General features: G+C 30.1%; 3 protein-coding genes across 5 annotated transcripts; 1 reads left to right on the top strand and 2 right to left on the bottom strand.

Moving 5' to 3' along the window:
• Window positions 1-1,885: 1,885 nt before the first annotated feature.
• Window positions 1,886-6,550, top strand: LOC107944174 (apyrase 2). Its single transcript, XM_041078619.1, has 7 exons — window positions 1,886-1,909; window positions 3,531-3,659; window positions 3,731-3,786; window positions 3,881-3,968; window positions 4,695-4,900; window positions 5,071-5,162; window positions 5,676-6,550. Exons 1-7 carry the CDS (start codon window positions 1,886-1,888, stop codon window positions 5,678-5,680), a joined length of 600 nt encoding a protein of 199 aa, XP_040934553.1. The 3' UTR covers window positions 5,681-6,550.
• LOC107944175 (LRR receptor-like serine/threonine-protein kinase EFR) lies at window positions 5,731-6,798 on the bottom strand. The gene is made up of 3 exons (XM_016878005.2): window positions 6,700-6,798; window positions 5,883-6,362; window positions 5,731-5,787 (listed from the first exon to the last, which is right to left on the bottom strand). The coding sequence occupies exons 1-3, from the start codon at window positions 6,796-6,798 to the stop codon at window positions 5,731-5,733; spliced, it is 636 nt and encodes a 211-aa protein (XP_016733494.2).
• Window positions 6,799-10,976: 4,178 nt separating this feature from the next.
• Window positions 10,977-14,816, bottom strand: LOC121207775 (probable LRR receptor-like serine/threonine-protein kinase At3g47570). Of its 3 annotated transcripts, none has more exons than XM_041078152.1 (3): window positions 11,922-14,816; window positions 11,359-11,790; window positions 10,977-11,245 (listed from the first exon to the last, which is right to left on the bottom strand). In XM_041078152.1, exons 1-3 carry the CDS (start codon window positions 14,671-14,673, stop codon window positions 11,232-11,234), a joined length of 3,198 nt encoding a protein of 1,065 aa, XP_040934086.1. In that variant the 5' UTR covers window positions 14,674-14,816; the 3' UTR covers window positions 10,977-11,231. The 3 variants fall into 3 exon arrangements, with proteins under 3 accessions (XP_040934086.1, XP_040934087.1, XP_040934085.1); XM_041078153.1 differs by having other exon boundaries at window positions 10,977-11,239; window positions 11,922-14,812; XM_041078151.1 differs by having other exon boundaries at window positions 10,977-11,790; window positions 11,922-14,812.
• Between the last annotated feature and the right edge of the window lie 3,483 nt (window positions 14,817-18,299).

Raw genomic sequence — 18,299 nt, 5'->3', positions numbered from 1 at the left:
ATTTATGGTTATACAATATATTAAATATTTTCTTATATAATCGTAAAAGAGATAGTATTGAATTTAAAATATCGAATTAATTATCATTATAGTTTATGGTTTATGGTTTAAGATATATAGTTTAGGGTTTAAGATTTTTGAGTTAACTATGGTTCAAGATATATGGTTTAGGGTTTAAGGTTTAGGAGTTAACTAGTATTTGAAGGTTTATGATGAATTATGGGTTTAGGGATTATAATTTAGGGTTTAGGGGTTAGGGTTGGAGTTTAAGGTGTAAGGGTTTGGGGTTAAGGGTTAAGGGTTTAGAGTTTAGAAAAATAATAATAATTAAAAATATTTAACTTGTTTATATTTAAAAAATTAAAAAATATCAAATGAAAATAACATGAATATATTTATAAAAAAATTAAAACAATATCATTAGGTTTAAGTAAATTTACGTTAACTATTTATAAATTTAATTGGAAATTTAACTTAAACGGGGTCGTTTTCTTTTTGAAATGTTTTCTTTTTCTCATGCCCGACACTAAAATCCCTAATTTTTAAAGTCATTGAATATATATTAATAAAAAAATATGATTGTTTAACTTAAACATGATTGTGCTTTAAGCATGATATTAATATATTTTATTTTTATTCAAGTCTCACTTCATTCAATATATGAGCCTAAAATTTTATCTAAGTATGCCCATATTAATAAAAGGCTTAACCTAAACCCAATTTAATATATATATTCATATTATTTTTAATTTAATATTTAATATCCTATATATGTAATTGTATTTAAATTTTTAATTTATATTTATTAAAATTTTATATGTAATTGTATTAGCATTTTTTAATGTTGACATTGTTACTAAAAACATGGTCCCTGGTGAAGCAAGGTTAAAAACACCAGTTAAATCAAATTGTTAGTTGTTAGGATTTTGTCCTTCTTATAATTTACAAAAAATAAAATAAAATCAAATTATCAGTATAAAACATGTCAAAATTAATTCTTAATGTAAATAAAAAATTAATTAACATTAAAAATTTGGCAATATTTAATAACATAGGTTATTCAATAATTAATTCTTGCCAAATTTGATATTTTCCCTTCTATAAAATGAATAACATAATTAAATTTAAGAACATATTTGTTGTGTTTCCATATTAGTTCTTGTGAAAATTAATTCAATCCGACTAATTTTAATTCAAGTTAAAAATAAACTCTTGCTAAAATTTATTCAAGTTAGGAATTAATATGTATTTTTAATTCACATTAAAAATTATTTTTTCCAAAATTAATTAGTTAAATCGGTAATAATACGAAAAAAATATCAAGAAATTAATAATAGTTGTATTGTGTAATTTTCATTTTATGTTTTAGGATATGAAAAATGCATGCCAAATGTCAATTTTTTACGTTGCCGTATCAACAACTTACCATAATTGGTTGAATAGAAGGCAACGAATTAAACTTAAATTGCACCAAATTAAAATTCATGTATACAATTACACATTAAATCAATGTTAATGTATAATTGGATCAAACTTAAATTGCAACCGAATATAGGCCCAAATAGGTTGGACACTATTGGACTGTAGAAGAGTATTTATATTCTTGAAATATGGGCTAGACCCGGGGATAGCAAACAAAATATAATTGTTTTTTCAATTTAAAAAAAATGAAAAACCCAAACCCTAAAATATCTCTGCGGGAGAGCATCAAACATGGAAAGAGTTTTCAAATTTGCCACTATTCGTACCTGAGTCAGTGTTTTTTCCTGTCTTCTTTTCATCTCTTTGTTTCAAAGAGCGGGAAACGAAGAAAAGCCTAAAGTTAGGGGCTTTGTGTTTTTTTTCTTCGAGTGATGGCGAATGTAGCAGTGGATAAAGATCAACAATGGCTAATGAATTTCCGTTTAAGGTAAGTCGGAAATCTTAGTAATGCTTTCCTTTTTATTGTGTTTCCATTTATTGTTTTATATATACGTTTTTTTTATCACAGAAAAAGAAGTTTGAAGTTGTTCAATGTAATGCTACTATAAATAAAGGTTTCTGTATTTGTATTGATTTTAAACTCTTTTTTTTGGGGGGGTTATATAATGTTAACTTTCGATGGCGTTCTTTGGTTTGTTCATCTTTGTTTCATTGGAGAGCTGATAGGTGAGTTAGTGTATTTTCTTTATTTTTTATGTTTATTTTATATATAAATTAATATTTGAATCTCACTGTTTTCTGTTTGTTTCTCGGGATTTTGCTTCTCGGTTTTCTTCCTTCCCAAATATCCTTTCTTTTTTCAAAATTTTCTCTTCTTCGTCCTCACACTTTCTGGGATTTTTATTCCGTTGTTATCAGTTTTCTTTATCAACTTTTTTTAATGATTTTATAATATTACAGGAATTGTTGTGTAAATTAGAAAGAGTGAGAGCTTTCAATTGTCATATCGATTCACGCAAACACAATAAGAAGTGAGGAGGAAGTTAACAGAGGTGAAATTTTGTGTTTGTTTTGTAAGAGGTACGTACATTTGTCGACCTTTTTTTTTTTTCTGTTAGCTGCAGAATTTCTTTACCCATTTAATTAGGCTAATTTGTTGATATATGCCGAAAATTTTGAAATTTATCTATTCATGTCAGAGTAAAAACGCGCCCTATAAGACGCGTTTTCAAGTAAACGGTAACAAATCATCGAATGGTCACAATTCCAACAATCATAGGATTCTAATAACCATATTTTTCCTTATATAAACTCATTCTTTTCTTTACAATTTCCTTCTTTCTTTTTCTAAATTATTTTCCTTTGAAATGTTAGTCTGATACTCGCCTGCTTTGATCGTAATTTTAAAACTTGCTAATGGTAACTAGTTGGTCTGCTGTACGCTAGATTAACAAGAGAAACAATGTTTTTGAAGTATTATTAAATATACATTGATAGATAACAAATTGCATGATGTTACTTTTAGTGTTACATTTTGAATTTTTTTTGTTCATTTTTAATCAATCGTAACTTTTTTTAGGTTTACTTTATAGTGAGATTTTAAGAAGCAAAAGTATCAAGGAAATGGAACCTTAATTGTCAAACTTGTTGAAAAAATAAATAATTCGTAAAAAAGTGTATTTAAATAGTAATTTTTAACATAATTCATAAAATATTCAATAAAAAAACATTCCAGACGAATAGACACTAGAAAGCTACTTCTAACAAAAGTAACTGACAACTAGTAATCTTTATTTGTATGATTATTGTTTTTGTTTTTCTTTCCTCTAAACATAAGTTGAAAGGGGTTGAGAATATTGTGACCTTTATTTGATATTTGTGAATTGTGACATAGTTTGACTCAAATATTGTAAGGTAGGATTTTAACTTGTATCCTCTAGAAAAGGATTTTACTTGAATTGAACAAAAAAAAAAAGAGTTCAAAACATCAATTCTTTGATCTCTTTTCAAGGTACCATTTTACTTGTGTGCTGTGGACCATTTTCTTCAATTTTATGGAGGTTTTTGTCCAAGTATTAGTTAGTTTTATGTGGGTTGTTTTGCTGCAGCTTAAACCAGGTTTGAGCTACTATGCAAAAGATCCACAGGCTGCTGCAAATTCATTAACTTCTCTTCTTGACAAGGCAGAAAGTGTTGTTCCGCTAGATTTACGATCAAAGACTGCTGTGAGAGTTGGGGTAGGTATTACGTTCATGCGTTATGCATTCTAAGCCTTTTAATTTGCTGAACAATGGGGCTATCTGTGTAGGCAACTGCTGGTCTGAGGGCATTAGGAGGCGAGGCATTTGATAAAATTTGCAATCGGTAATTTTATTTTCGGATACATGTTTGTTATGGCCACAGCATTTACTTTACCATTTCCTCAAGCTAGTGCAATTTAAATATGTATTTAGGTTAGGGAACTTTTGAAAAGTAGAAGCACCCTTAAATCCGAGGCAAATGGGGTCAAAATTCTGGACGGCTCTCAAGAAGGTTCTTATGAGTGGGTATGATATGCTGAATTTTCTTGTACTTTTATACTTTGCTTTTACTTTGCATACTGTAACTGGGGTTAGAGTATCTTGGCGTCCCTATATTATAGCTAAAATGCAATTTAATCCTTGTATTATAGAACCGAGTAATTTAATCTTTAAACATTTGATATAGGCGCAAACAAGTAAAATTGATAACAATATTGATGTAAAATTATTTAAATGCTGATGTGGACTTTTCTTCTCAAATCTTACATGGTACATGAGTTGTACATGAGTTGAAATCCGACAATATGTATGTTCTTAATTGAAAAAATGTTGCTACTTCAGTTCCATCTAGAGATCAATATTTTTGTCAGATTTCGGGGGTCTATGCTAGCTTTTAGATGGTTTCCCGTTAACATTGCTATCAATTTTACTTATTTCTCCAATGTCAAACATGGAAAAGATTGAAGGACTCAATTCTGTAATATAGTGGATTAAATTGTACTTTTGACTAAGTACAAGGACTGCTTGATATTTTAATCTTATAACTGGTCAACATGATCAGTCTTGCTTGAGATGCTTTCATGGTGGTGCCGGAGCCAATTGGAGAAATCTGAGGGGTTTCTCTGGGGTAACTTAGGGAAACTAGAATAAAGTATTTACGTGCTGTTAGGGCTAGGTTCCGTTGTAATTTTTCCTACTGATGGAGCCAATGGACCTAATTTGGACTTTCTTAACCTCCATCTTCTTTTATAGGTGACAATAAATTACCTACTAGGGAATTTGGGAAGGACATATCAAGACACAGTTGGCATAGTTGATCTTGGTGGTGGATCTGTTCAAATGGCGTATGCCATCTCCAAGAATGCTGCTTCAAGAGCTCCAAGTTTACCAGCTGGACAGGACAATTATGTAAATGAAATGTATCTCAAGGGATCAAAATATTACCTCTATGTACACAGGTACTCTCCATTTTAACAAAATAGGATTCTGTTAATGATTTGAAATTGAATATAAAGAGAAATCTTAATGGCTTGTGATTCCTTAAGCAGTCTTATCAGACAGGTCTCTATTCAGTCATTTGTATAATCTTTATATTTTAGTTGTATACTTATGGCTTTCTTGTGTACAGTTATTTGCACTATGGCTTACTGGCAGCTCGAGCAGAAATTTTGAAGGCCACTGAAGATTCTGGCAACCCTTGCATCTTGGAGGGTTTTGATGGTATGTTTGAATTTCTTTGGTTGCAACCAACACTATAAAGTGCTGCTTTTTTTAAATATATATATATATATATATGTGTGTGTGTGTATTTGGGCTGCAAATGGCAGGCACGATTTATGAATTCAGTAACTAAGTTTATAGCTACGACGATTGAAAATATGGTAATTGTCTGTATTTGCTTCCTACTGCTAACTGTATTCATCTCTCTATTCTGAAACTTTGAATGCACTGAATAATGGAATAGTTCGAATATTACCGGATTTAAGAGAAATTAATGTTTCTTTAACAATTATATTTGTTTGTTTGTTTTCATTTAATAGAAATTAATGCTTTGGATTTAGTCTAAAATCTCTCATTTCACCTTTTCCCACACTGTTGCTTAAATTTACTGCTGCAGCCTTGAGGAATCCCCAATCCCATCTCCATCACTCTCCATGCATTAATTCCTATAGCAATATCAAGGGTGGCAAGTTTAATTGACACATGACTTCTTTTGAGCTGTTTGTTTTTCAGGTTGACCAGCTAATTGGAAAAGATCATCTTTTCAAACGCAGTATTATTATTTTGATCAAGGCCTGGTGCTATTACGAGAGCGGGATCCTTGGTGCACACCATGGCTTGATTTCTACATATGCATTAGAAACAATGATTTTATATATCATTAATGTCTTTCATTCATCCTCATTTTGTTCTATTTGTATTGTTGAAAAAACCCAATACTTTTAGGTTTGACAAGAGACCCAGCAAAGCAGGTATTTCTCCCGTTAGCTGGTTGTCCGACATATCAACTAATATAAGTTTAGAACAAGCAGATAAATTGGAAGGAATTTCACCACTGATGGAGTTATTCGCCAGGTTTAATGCTTCTAGTCTTCTTAAACCACCGATCTCTTGAGGAATTTGGTTGTAGAAGCTGTTGCCCACAAGATCCAACTCCCTGAGGAAGCTCAAATTTCCAATATAGGGTGACAATGATCTAGAGAGTTTGAGGATTCGAAGTTTCAGCTTGGTGACTCTTCGATGCTTGCGACCGCATGTAACACCGATCCACTGACAGAAGTGAATAGAGCTATTCCAAGACTCCATAATGTTGAGTTGATCACCAGTTATCTTGGCTTTGAACTGGAGTACAGCTTGTTGATCAGAGTCATTCCCTCTAACTGCAGGGCTTGTTGTTGTTAAACTAACCAAGCTAAAACCCTGCAAGTTGAAGAATGAGAGAAGAATCACAAGGAAAAAAGAGCTGGACGGTTGAAAATGTTTTTTTGATGGCTCCATCAACTTGAAACAAATTGCTAAATGAAAAGGTTGATTTGTATTTGATTGTGTGGCTCATCAACAAGAACCAGGGTGCAATATATAAGTAGTTTTCCAACTATGGAATTTCAGTGGCAAAGAATTTGGGATTCCCTAAATGTGGAGATTGATTGTTTCAAATCATCCGACAAACTGATTATATGATTAAGAAAATCAGTCCAGTTCAGTGCAGTTCATCAATTATAAACCCTTTTCTTCCATCAACTAATCAATCAAAGACCTCCCTGGCATTAGATGATGATGGAGGCTGACTCGTATACCGTAACAAAGACTTTGATAACTGATTGGGTAGCTGTTGAAGACTTTGAAATTTATGCATCTTCTGCAAATAGATGTAGAAGATATGAGATCGAAAGATATCTAAGGTTAGTGCCATGTGAATAGCACAAGACATTGAGTGGGTTGTTAGTAATGATTATGAAGAACAACTCCCCAAGTCTTGCACTATTAAAAGAGTTGACAGGAAATTTAAGCCAAGGCATTCAATTGGTCAATGGTTGAAGCATTTGGCAAAAACTACACCAAGGAGTCCGAATAAACTTTGATTGAAACTCTGAAATGGGCAACTCGCTAACAAAGAAAACAAATTACAAGAGTAGTCATCGAACTATTCAATTTGTTCTGTTTTATCATCTAACTATTAATTTTTTTTCGTTTCAGTCTTTCAACTTTTTAAAATTAAATATTTTAGTTACTCTTCCCTTAGTTGCCTAATAAAAGTCTAACGTGAGCTCTGTTTTATTAGCTTAATAAAAAATTTAGCCCTCCCATGTTTATACATTTTACTAATTAGAGTTTAAATATAAAAAATTTGACAAATTTATCCCACAATGTTTCCAAGATTTATCATTTTAGTCCTAATCCTATAAATTTATAAAAAAAATTAAAAATGTTATTTTAAACATTGATAATGGTAATAGAATGATTGAAAAATAAGAAAAAAAAGAACACACAAATTTTATGTGGAAACCCTTTCGGGTAAAAATCATGGACAGAGGATAAGAAATTCACTAACGTGGAAAAACTAATGATTCAAGAGGAGTTTCGACTACATTTATTTAAAGGTTGAAAAACCTTATTTGAATCAATGTTAAGTAGAATAAGTGTAGTTCTATACGTATTCTACTTGTGCGGCATGGTTTGTATCGCGGGGTCGGGTTACAACCCCAGTCAAGTATTATGCTTAATGGGGATCTGTGGTGGGCTTTGGCCTTTCACCCCCACAAACCCCCTTATTTTGTCACTGTATTTTATTTCTTTAACAAGTGATGTGATTCAGATCACACAACTCTGACAAAAAAAATTAAAAAAGTATAAAAATATTTTAAAGATTTTTGTGCCCCAAAAGACTTTCAATAATATCTACCTTTTTGTTCTTTCCTTCATTCAATTGACGAAGTTTGAAATATCAAATGCCATGGCTTTGACCTACAATAAAAATACGATAACACTAAAGTTTGAAATTGGTATTTTTTTCTGTAGCAAAGAGTAAAGCCATCAAAGTTGGTGTCGTCAACCCAACCATTTTTCCGAGTTTATAAATTTGTTAATTTCAAGCTTCTTTTTGGGGTTTAATTAGACATTTGAGGTGAACTAATGTAGCAGAAGAAAAAGCGGACTAAATTAAAAGAGATTGAGTAAAAAATAACTTTAATTTCTAAGTTTTTCGTATGTTTGGCTGATGAGAAAAAGTAAATATAAATTATAATAAAGCAAATATAAATTAAAATTTTAAAAACTAAATATAAAAATATTTTTAAATATATATTTATAATTTTTAGAATTAGAACTAAAATGATAAATTTCTTGATTTTTTTTAAGACTTAGGAACAGATTGATAGAATATATAAATATTGCAAGACTAAATTTATTATTAAGATAATAAAAAAGCCCACGTTAGACTTCTGTTACTATTTAACTAAAATATTTGATTTCACAAAATTAAGAAACTAATAGTTAGGTGACCAAAATAAAGATTTGAATAATTGAGTGACTATTGTTGTAATTTGTCCTATTTTTATTTGCATTTAATAAGTTAAAACTTTTGAATTAATGTACAAATTTGTCACTATGCTTTATATATATATACAAAGATGATTCCAACCATTAATATATTTTATTTGATTGATATTTGTCATTGTACTTTTAAGTTGTGATAAATTTACTATTATAATTTAATACTTAAAATAATAAATTGATATATTATCAATAATTAATAAAAAACAATTATTCATAAAAAGTAAATTTAACATTTTAATTTTTTATTTTTCAAGTTTTTCTTTTAATATTATATTTTAAAAATTTTATTATTTCAAATAGTGTACTTTAATAGTTAATAATAAGTTAATTTATAAAATATTAAAATATAAAAAATAATTTAGAATTTTATGTGATAAATATTAAATAAAATTCTAAATTAATTTTTTTATATTTTATAAATCAACTTATTATTAACTATTAAAATAAAATATTTGAAATAATATTTTTTTGTTAAATTTTATTTCCAGATCATCAAAACAAATATTAATTGGTAAAATGAATTAAAAATCAAGATTAGTAACAAAATTTAGTAAAATTCAAAGTTAATAGGAAAAATTCAATTACATAAAACTCTACCACATGGGCGTAGCGCGTAACAAGCAAAAATATTTCCGTTTGCATAAATGATGATTCACACTCAAAACAAAAGAATAAGCTGATACCTTACTACTAAATTAATAGACTTATTTTATCATTAGTTGCATGAAAATTTTATTTAAACTAGACTTTCAAGGGACAAAAATAACAAAAATTTAAAAGAAAACATTTAAACCTAAAACTTTACACACATAAACAACACACTTAACCACTAAAATAGATCACTTTACTTTACATAATTTTTATAACCATAATTCAAAAAGTAAATATGATTATTCTTGATTTCACTAACTTATTTTTTACTAACTCAGTTTTCGGGATGTGACACACCTATTGATAAATGTTGTTTAAATTTTGAATAAAAAAATGGTATTCCAAAAATAGGAAGACATATTGGTAAGAACAAAAGAAAGGCATATAGATTGAAAGAGCACAATTCAAAATTTAATCAATATATTGACAATGATTGTTTAGATATATTCATGAAAGCTCAATCAGATTTAAATCACATAAAAACAAATACACGTGTAATTAATTTAATAATGTGCTTACTAAGGGTGAGTATTCGATCGAGTCGAGTTGAATCGAGTTAAAAAATTTTGAATTAGTTGAGTTGATGAATCCTATTTTAGCACCGAACTCAATTTGATTTTTTTTCGAATCGTATCGAATCGAGTTAAAAAATTTCGAGTCAAGTCGAGTCGAGTTAACGAATCCTATTATTTATACTCAATGTTGCATTTAAATGAACCGATTATTTAACTAGTAAATGAAGTATAAATTATTTAACTACAAAAAAAATATAATAGTTTTACCTTTTAACTTAATGAGTAAACATTTTGCAAAACAAAGTAATTTTACCTTTTAATTTAATAGTTTTAACTTTTAACTTTAGAAAAGGTAAACATTTATCAAAATGACGTAGTTTTGCCTTTTCTTATTCGAATTTTCGGATAACTCAATTTGTGTAATTCATATTCGAGTTAAACTGAAAAACTTAATTTTTTATTAGAGTTGATCCAAATAACTTGATTAACTCAAATAACTCGAACTATTTAATTCAAAATTTAAAAATTTGATCGAGTTTTTTGAATCGAATCAGATTTTGCTCACCCCTACGCTTAACTGACATATTTTTGATGATTAATTTTAATTAATTTTTGAAGATGAAGCTTTTAATTTTAGTGTTTATTGTTCAATTTTTATGTTAGTACAAATTAAATTCAAAATATTGATAACAAGGGAAAATAAAGAGTTACATACAAAATTTGGGCATGAAAGTAATATTTTGACATACCAGACTTTCTAAATTTTAAGATTATTTTATTTTATTATTTATTTTTATTTAAATATTATTTATAAAGATATTTTATTAGGAACTTAGCTAGCATTAGCTTTTATATTTTATCCTTATTTTATTTAAGAAAATGTTTAATTTTATCTTAAAGAAGTTAAATAAGAGTAGGAAACTTGTATTTGATTCTACTTTTACCCAAAATCTCTAATTATTTCACATACAACCAAATAGAGAAGGAAAAAGAAATTCAGATGGGTAATTTCAACAAATTATATTAAGGGTAAATCACATGGTGAACCAAATTTAGTAAATTTTTATTTTGTTCATCGAAATAAAAGAAATTCAAATTTAACAATGTCATTAAATAGTTTTATCTTTTAGCCATCCAATTTTAATAATATTTCATTTTAATCACTCACCGTTAACTTAGTAAACACCTATATTACTGTAGACGGCAACAACCGAGTCAAATTCAACAATTAACACAGCTTATCATACACCTCGAGAGCCATTTCGATCGCCTTGTGTTATGCAAAAACAGAGCAAGGATGTAACCATGATCATAAAACAAGCTTGCCAATTTCAACAGCATAAACTTCCCATGAATAGCCATTGATTGACATATTCAATAACATTATTGATACAATAAGATCCAGAATAGAATTACAACATTGTTACTTAAGTCTGATTTAACGATGATCTAGTACTGGAAAAACTCCATATCTATTCTCTTTAATTTCTTTAAGTGGAAATGTGAACAAAAGAGAATAGCGAGCACTTTACCAGACCTATGCATCTCAAGTCATCCATACAATACCTTAGATACCTGCAACTTAAGAAGCAAGGATTTACTTAAAGCACATCATGTCATCGGAGAAGTAGTCGAAATGTGCCTTAAGTGATGAAATGATCGAGTATTTTGCTATGATAAGAAGACATTATTACCTGTTGGTTTAGCATCATATGCAGTTTTAATCCCACGACGCAATCGAGTTGGACGGAGAAGCTTGTCTCTAATAGAACAAAGCTTGGTAACAACATCACTCATGTCCATCCGGTCACTCGGTGATTCAGCAGAACAAGTGAGTCCTATTTTGAATATTGAATTCAAGCATTGAAGATATTCGTCATTTCCCAGGTTGTTTTCATTAAGAGTGATGTCAGCTACTGTTCCTCCTCTGACACTTTCTTGAAGAAGAATGGGATCTATAATCTCAACCACTCGACTGGGCAAAGCTGCTTTGACAAAGTTGTGAAGACTTAAACCTTCTTTGAACCTTTCATTCGTTGGCCTTTTCCCTGTTAACATCTCTAACAAGAGGATGCCATAGCTATACACATCGCCATTTGTTGACAACTCGCTTCCCATGCCATATTCTATAATTAATTCGTCACAAAATACATATATTAATAATTGTAGTGGAAACCACTAAATATACAACAAGACTGCTTTTAGATGGATTTTTTTTTCTTTTAAATAATGAAAGAAATGAAAAAAGTGAACATACCAGGTGGAGCATAGCCGATAGTTCCTCTTAATCCAAGGGAGCCCGATTCATTAGCAGAATAGTTAAGCTCATCTCCAGAAAGGATTTTTGCTAAGCCGAAGTCACTGATATGGCCAACCATTTCTTCATCCAGTAGAATATTGCTTGGCTTGAGGTCACAATGAATTATTGATGTTCCGCAATAATGGTGCAAATATTCGAGTGCATGAGCAACATCTATGGCCACATTAACTCTTTGGAAAAAGTTCAGGTTTCTTATCGTCTTCGGTTCATTCATGCTGGTAGAGGGATACAACCAGTCCTCCAAGCTTCCATTTTCCATGAACTCATAAGCCAAGGCTTTAAAATCATTGCCTTTATGATCAATACCTGAAATGGCTGATAAAACCTTGACAAGATTCCGATGTCGAATGTTCTTCAAAGCCTCGCATTCAGCCAAAAAACTCCTAGAAGCTCCACTATGCAGAAGATGAAACACCTTTACTGCGATTACTTCTCCACTCTCCTCAAGAATTCCTTTGTATACGGAACCGAAACTTCCCGCACCAACCAAATTTTGTGTGGAGAATCCGTTAGTAGCCCTTAGGATGCTTTGGTATGATAATTGTAAAAGCCAATTTTCTTCACATATTTTTCTTGGATGCTGCTGTTTCTTCTTTCTAAACCACAAGACAAGGAGACAAGTGAAAACCAAAGCCACTCCTAACATCACAACAATGATTGAAATTTTTAATTTCACAGAAGTGGTTGATGATGTTTTTGAGTTGCATCTTGATAAGTGTAACTCAGGGATGCCTCCACAAAGCTTATTGTTTCCCTCAACAAAAATAGCACTGGCATTTTTAAAGACTCTTTCACTTGGTATCACTCCATCAAAATCATTGAAAGAGAGATTTAAATATTTTAATGCCCCAAAGGTCACAAAAAATTCTGGAATCCCACCTGAAAGATTATTATCTGACAGATCTAATTGCACAAGAGCTCTCAATGAACTCCAAGATGAAGGAATGGGCCCTTCAAATAAATTGCCATCCAAGGACAACGTCTCTAGACTTACACAACTACCAAGGTTGCTAGGGAGCAAACCAGATAACCTATTTTGGGAACAATAGAATCGGCCTAGATTTTTCAGTTTTTCTACTTCACCAGGAAGCTCACCGGTCAAATAATTTGAAGATAAGTCAAGCCAAATGGACAAAGATTGGAGTCGAAGTACTTCATGGGGTATTGATCCACTAAGATTGTTATCAGAAAGGTCCAATAAAAGCAAATTTTGGCAATTACCTACACTAATAGGAATGCTTCCTTGAAGATTGTTTTCATCTAAAGCAAGTTTGATTAACATTGTTAAATTTCCAATAGAATTAGGAATAGTCCCAGAGAGAAAATTAGTATAAGCAAAAAATATATTCAGATTCTGAAGCCTCCCAATTTCAAAGGGAATGGGACCTGATAGTTGATTTTCTAATACCGATAGCACCTCCAAATTAATGAGATTTCCAATCCCATTCGGGATTCTTCCCATTATTTTGTTCTGTTCAATTACTAAATGTAAAAGGGTGGTAGAAAAATTGCTAATGCATTCAGGTAATTCCCCTCCAAAATTACTGGTGCCTATATATAGAAATTTTAATTTGGTAGCATTGACTAAACTGCAAAGAAACTTCAAGTCACCTTCTTTCCCATGCCCAAAATGGTTTTTGCCTAGTCCAAGATTAACTAGCTTATCCAACTTCTCTAACGAAGGCACATTTCCACTTAGTCTGTTATCATTAAATAAAAGTACGTTCAGATTTGAGGCATTGGACATTGAAATCGGGATTTGTCCTGAGATTTGGTTCCCCACTACAGAAAAGAACTCAATAGATGGCATAGTGATTCCTAAGTCAGAATGAAAAGTGCCTTGAATCTTGTTTGCACCAATATCAAATCTTCTAATTTTGGAGAGATTGAATATTGACATAGGAAAATTACCAGAAATTGCATTTCCGTATATCGAGAAAAATGAAAGATTTGTCAGTTGTCCAAGAGCTTCTGGTATAGTCCCACTTAATGCATTAATCGCCAAAGAAAGCTCCTCCAAAGATGACAAGTTCCCAAACAAAGGTGGAATACTCCCTTTCAAACTGTTGTTGGCAAAATTCAAGGATTTTAGGTTTGATAAGAGACTTAGCGAAGCCGGTATTTCTCCTGCTAGCTGGTTACTTCTCATATCAACCAGTGTCAGCTTAGAACAAGCAGATAAATTAGAAGGAATTTCACCTCTGATGGAGTTATTGGTCAGTTGTAATGTTTCCAGCCTTCTTAAACGACCAATTTCTTGAGGAATCTGGCTGTAGAAGCTATTGTCTGCAAGATTTAACCCCCTGAGAAAGCTCAAATTGCCAATGTATGGTGATAAAGATCCCGAGAGTTTCAGGAATTGCAGGTCCAATTTAGTGACTCTCTGATGCTTGCGACCACATGTAACACCATGCCATTGACAAAAGTGAACAGAAATATTCCAAGACTCCATAATCTTGAGTGGATCACCAGTTACCTTGGTTTTGAATTGGAGTAAAGCATGTTGATCAGTGCCATTTCCTCTAACTACAGGGCTTGCTGTTACTAAGCCAAGCAAATTAAAACAATGCAAGTTGAAGCATGAGAGAAGAACTATAACTTGAACGTAAACAAGGAAGAAAACGTTGGATGCTTCCATTTGCTTTCTTAATTGATGAGATTGTGTTGTATTTGAGAGTGTTTTGTTCATCGACAAGAACTAGAGTGCAATATATGCAGTTTTTTTCTCTCTGATATTATCGTATTCTATCTCCTGTCAATTGGTTCAAGTTTTCTAACGTTGGAAGTCATGTGGCTACCATTTGCATGGTCCCCTGCTTGACTTATTGCGAATTTTAAAGTCGTGTTTAATTGACGCACTCAAAGTCAAGCAAAGGGGGAAACATTGTCACCACTTTCAACATTTCACCTCTTTCATTAAAGTCTCTTAGCTACCTCTCTAAAGATATACAGTCGCCAGACTTGACTGATTCCAATTTCAGATAAATGGCGATATTGATCCCACAAGTTTCGAAGCTCGCAGCTCCAAATTAACTTGGTCTCATCTAGAAATTACGAAGACTAGTTGACTTGGTCCAAACTACAACTAGAACAAAGAGGATGTTAGGGACGTAGAAGTTCTTTAAGCATCAAAACAAAGCAAAAATAGAAAAAAAGAACTTTGAGCACTTCTTTTCTAGGCTAATGTTTATAATTTTTAATATTTAAAATATTATTGATCTCTAATGTGGATCTAGAATATCTCTCAGCTACCTCTAAAGATATTTTGTGGCAGACCAATAGAGAAAATAAAGAGTTATTGTCAACGTTCAACATCAATTGTCCTATGGCTATTATTATCGAGTATCATGACATGCAACCATATATTAATTGCCAACCAAATTGAAAGCAAAGATGAGGTAGAAAAACAAATGAAATGTAAATGAAACTGCATTCAAATTCGTGCACTATATTAAACTAAATTCAGAAGGATCCCATAGCAAATTCTTCTGATGTTTAGGTGTTCAAATTCATGGCATAACTCACTGCCTCTATTGCTCAATCAAGGCCTGACAGCAAATTATTCTCATGTTTAGGTGTTCAAAAATTTCGTTTTCTTTGACGTTAATATCACGTCTTTTATGAATTTTTATTGATGTTAGGTAAGATGTACCTCTATAAACTTTTTTTTTTTATAGATAATGGTAGATTTTATATCTGAAATTTAATAAATTTTATTGTGATAAATTTATTTTTAAAATGTTTAATGTAGTATCTGAACTTTTAATTTCGTATTTTTTTTAATAGTATTAAATTTAAATATCACTTGACACGTAATCCAGTCACTAGCTGCCATGTGACACTGTATCAGATTTTCATTTAGTAAAAACATGAAACTTTAAACTATTATTCCTCTTCATATTCTAAAGGTCAAAATAATAAAAAAAATTATTAATAAACTTGTTTTCTTAAATTACTCCATCCTTCTTTAAAAAAAAAACATTGTTAAATTACACATATGCAATCTTAAGAACACCCTTCCTAGTAATGTTACCAGGAGGTGGTAATTCCAATTGGTTTAAAGATTTTCAGCTTAAAATTTTTACAATCTTCCATCATTTTTGTCTCCTTCTTCGTCTTCTTTATGAGTGGAGCTCCATTTTTTTTTTGTTAGATATTTGGTCTTCGACTTAGCTTAAACAAATACCTGGTTTTCCCCTAAATAAATCCCATCTAAATCACTTTTTTTTTTCATTTTACTAAGACAAAATGTATTGAAAAGCATTGAAATATTCATTTAAGGCTCCTCGACAAGTTTAGAGATTGATCCTGATGAGATTAAAAATAGCAGTAACAATGAAATTAATTAGTATAGCAGCGAGACTAAAATTAATGATGGGATGTATTTAAATTCAATCACGAAGGTGACAATGAAGTGAAAGTATAAAACGATCATTAAGTATATTTTATTAAAATATGTTTATATAACAAAGTATAAAAAAAATTATTTATTCATAAGTATATTAAACAATAAAATACACTTAAACTTAAATTAATATTAATATTAAATGATAGAATAAAAATTAAATTAGGTGTAAGTTGTATAAAATATATTAAAATTAGATTTATATTAAAATAATATAAATTTTGATTAATAAAATATATTTTAATAATTTCTATCTATAATAAATAGAACTTTAAGAGGAAACAATATAACAAAGTAAAAGACAATATCTTACTTTTGATTAACGTGTTTGATTATCAATGCAATGAAAATTTAACATTCTTTAACAAACTATTTATAGTTGTTGACATTGCAGTTAACAACTAATCTTTCCTTAGTTTCTTAATAACCAAAAGAAATCTCGTTGAAATTATTTAACTTATTAATAAATAATACTATAACGAAGCGTCTAGTATTTAATTTATTAATAGTATTAAAAATTAGAAAGATCCAATTCTAGCCAACATAAACGCACAAGCGAGGCTCATTCAGACTAGATCATATACCCACATAACAAGAACTGCATATGTAGCTTATACTCAATCATGCTATTCGTCACAAGTGTTAGAATAATTAATCAATAACGGATTTAAAAATTCTAATTGACAAGTCAAATATTTTAAGCTATCGAATATGATACCTAACTTAGATATTTATAATTAAAACAAAATATATTGTAAATACCAAAAACTAAAGAAAGAATAAAAACAAATCAGATCTCACTAACTTAAAGAATAAAAACTTTGAAATCTTAGCAAAAGATTTAGCAACTCATGTTGATAAGAAAACATAAAAATACAATAATATTGAATGTGGGTAAGTATAACTCTAATCCTAAAACTATTTACATTTAGGGTAAAATTAATATAAGGAAGAAAGGACAAAATTGTCCTTAATGAATTAAAGCAATTTTTTAAAGTTTTTACCAAAAGTCTGTGAAGAACTTGTAGGCTATTTTGGGCATCTTCCTGACATTTTTAGGCATTGAGAGTTGAAATAGGGGATCATCTTTTAGTTCCCATCGAAATGATATATTATAGGCTTAAATAAAAAATTTGTAGGTAAAAATATGATTAAAATACTGAAGGAGGACCACATAGAGATCTTTTAAATGAGTCAAAATCACAAAACCTATCATAAATAATCTTTTTTAGTTTTTCTGTTTCAAATTGTTTCACCTAATACATGCGAAATCAAAAAATAAGTGAAAATAAAATAATCAAACACTTGAAGAAAAAATTCAAAGGGAAAAATATCACAAATAATTAAAATTTATGCACTTATCAGTTGTTTATTTTGTAATACCATTGTTATAATAGGCATCATTTTATTAATAAAATTTATTTATTGGATGCAGTGATAAAGTACATTGCAGTCAAAAGAAATAATTTATATTCGAACCATTAAGAAAACATTGTTAAGAGAGGACAATCACAAATCTCAAAAGGATTAGTCAGGTGTTACCACTACTCATACTTGAAAGGGCTTATTGGCTTACCAAGTTTTTTGCAATCAATTTTTTTAATAGACTTAACTCACAAATTGGTACATAAACTATACTCTTTTCACATCTTGGTATCTAAATTTTTTTTATCAGAAGTGGTACTTAAACTACTTCTCCCAAGTTGGTACATTCGTTAGTCAAACCTTTAAATCTATTTAAAAAAGAATTTGAACACATAAATTGATACCTAAACTATGCATTTTTTCATTTTGGTACCTAAACATTTATTTCTTATTACAAGTGATACCTAAACTATTTTTTTTCCAAGTTGGTACCTTTGTTAGTTCAATTGTTAGTTAAATAGCTAAGTCTATTTAAAAAAAAAAAG

The sequence above is a fragment of the Gossypium hirsutum genome, chromosome A10 (genome assembly GCF_007990345.1).
Source record: "Gossypium hirsutum isolate 1008001.06 chromosome A10, Gossypium_hirsutum_v2.1, whole genome shotgun sequence".
Taxonomy (NCBI): Eukaryota; Viridiplantae; Streptophyta; class Magnoliopsida; order Malvales; family Malvaceae; genus Gossypium; species Gossypium hirsutum.
The sequence above is the reverse complement of the archived record's forward strand: the minus strand, read 5'-3'. Positions and strand labels throughout refer to the sequence as shown.

Excerpts from the sequence above, each read along its gene's own strand:
- LOC107944175 (XM_016878005.2), bottom strand. The coding sequence starts at position 6,798 with ATGCATAAATTTCAAAGTCTTCAACAGCTACCCAATCAGTTATCAAAG. Across the intron at positions 6,363-6,699 it reads CATCATCTAATGCCAGGGAG|GGTTTTAGCTTGGTTAGTTT; the intron begins GTCTTTGATTGA and ends TTCAACTTGCAG. Across the intron at positions 5,788-5,882 it reads GTCTCTTGTCAAACCTAAAA|AAATCAAGCCATGGTGTGCA; the intron begins GTATTGGGTTTT and ends ATGCATATGTAG.
- LOC107944174 (XM_041078619.1), top strand. The coding sequence starts at position 1,886 with ATGGCTAATGAATTTCCGTTTAAG. Across the intron at positions 1,910-3,530 it reads CTAATGAATTTCCGTTTAAG|CTTAAACCAGGTTTGAGCTA; the intron begins GTAAGTCGGAAA and ends GTTTTGCTGCAG. Across the intron at positions 3,660-3,730 it reads AGACTGCTGTGAGAGTTGGG|GCAACTGCTGGTCTGAGGGC; the intron begins GTAGGTATTACG and ends CTATCTGTGTAG.
- LOC121207775 (XM_041078151.1), bottom strand. The coding sequence starts at position 14,673 with ATGAACAAAACACTCTCAAATACAACACAATCTCATCAATTAAGAAAG. Across the intron at positions 11,791-11,921 it reads TATCGGCTATGCTCCACCTG|AATATGGCATGGGAAGCGAG; the intron begins GTATGTTCACTT and ends AATTAATTATAG.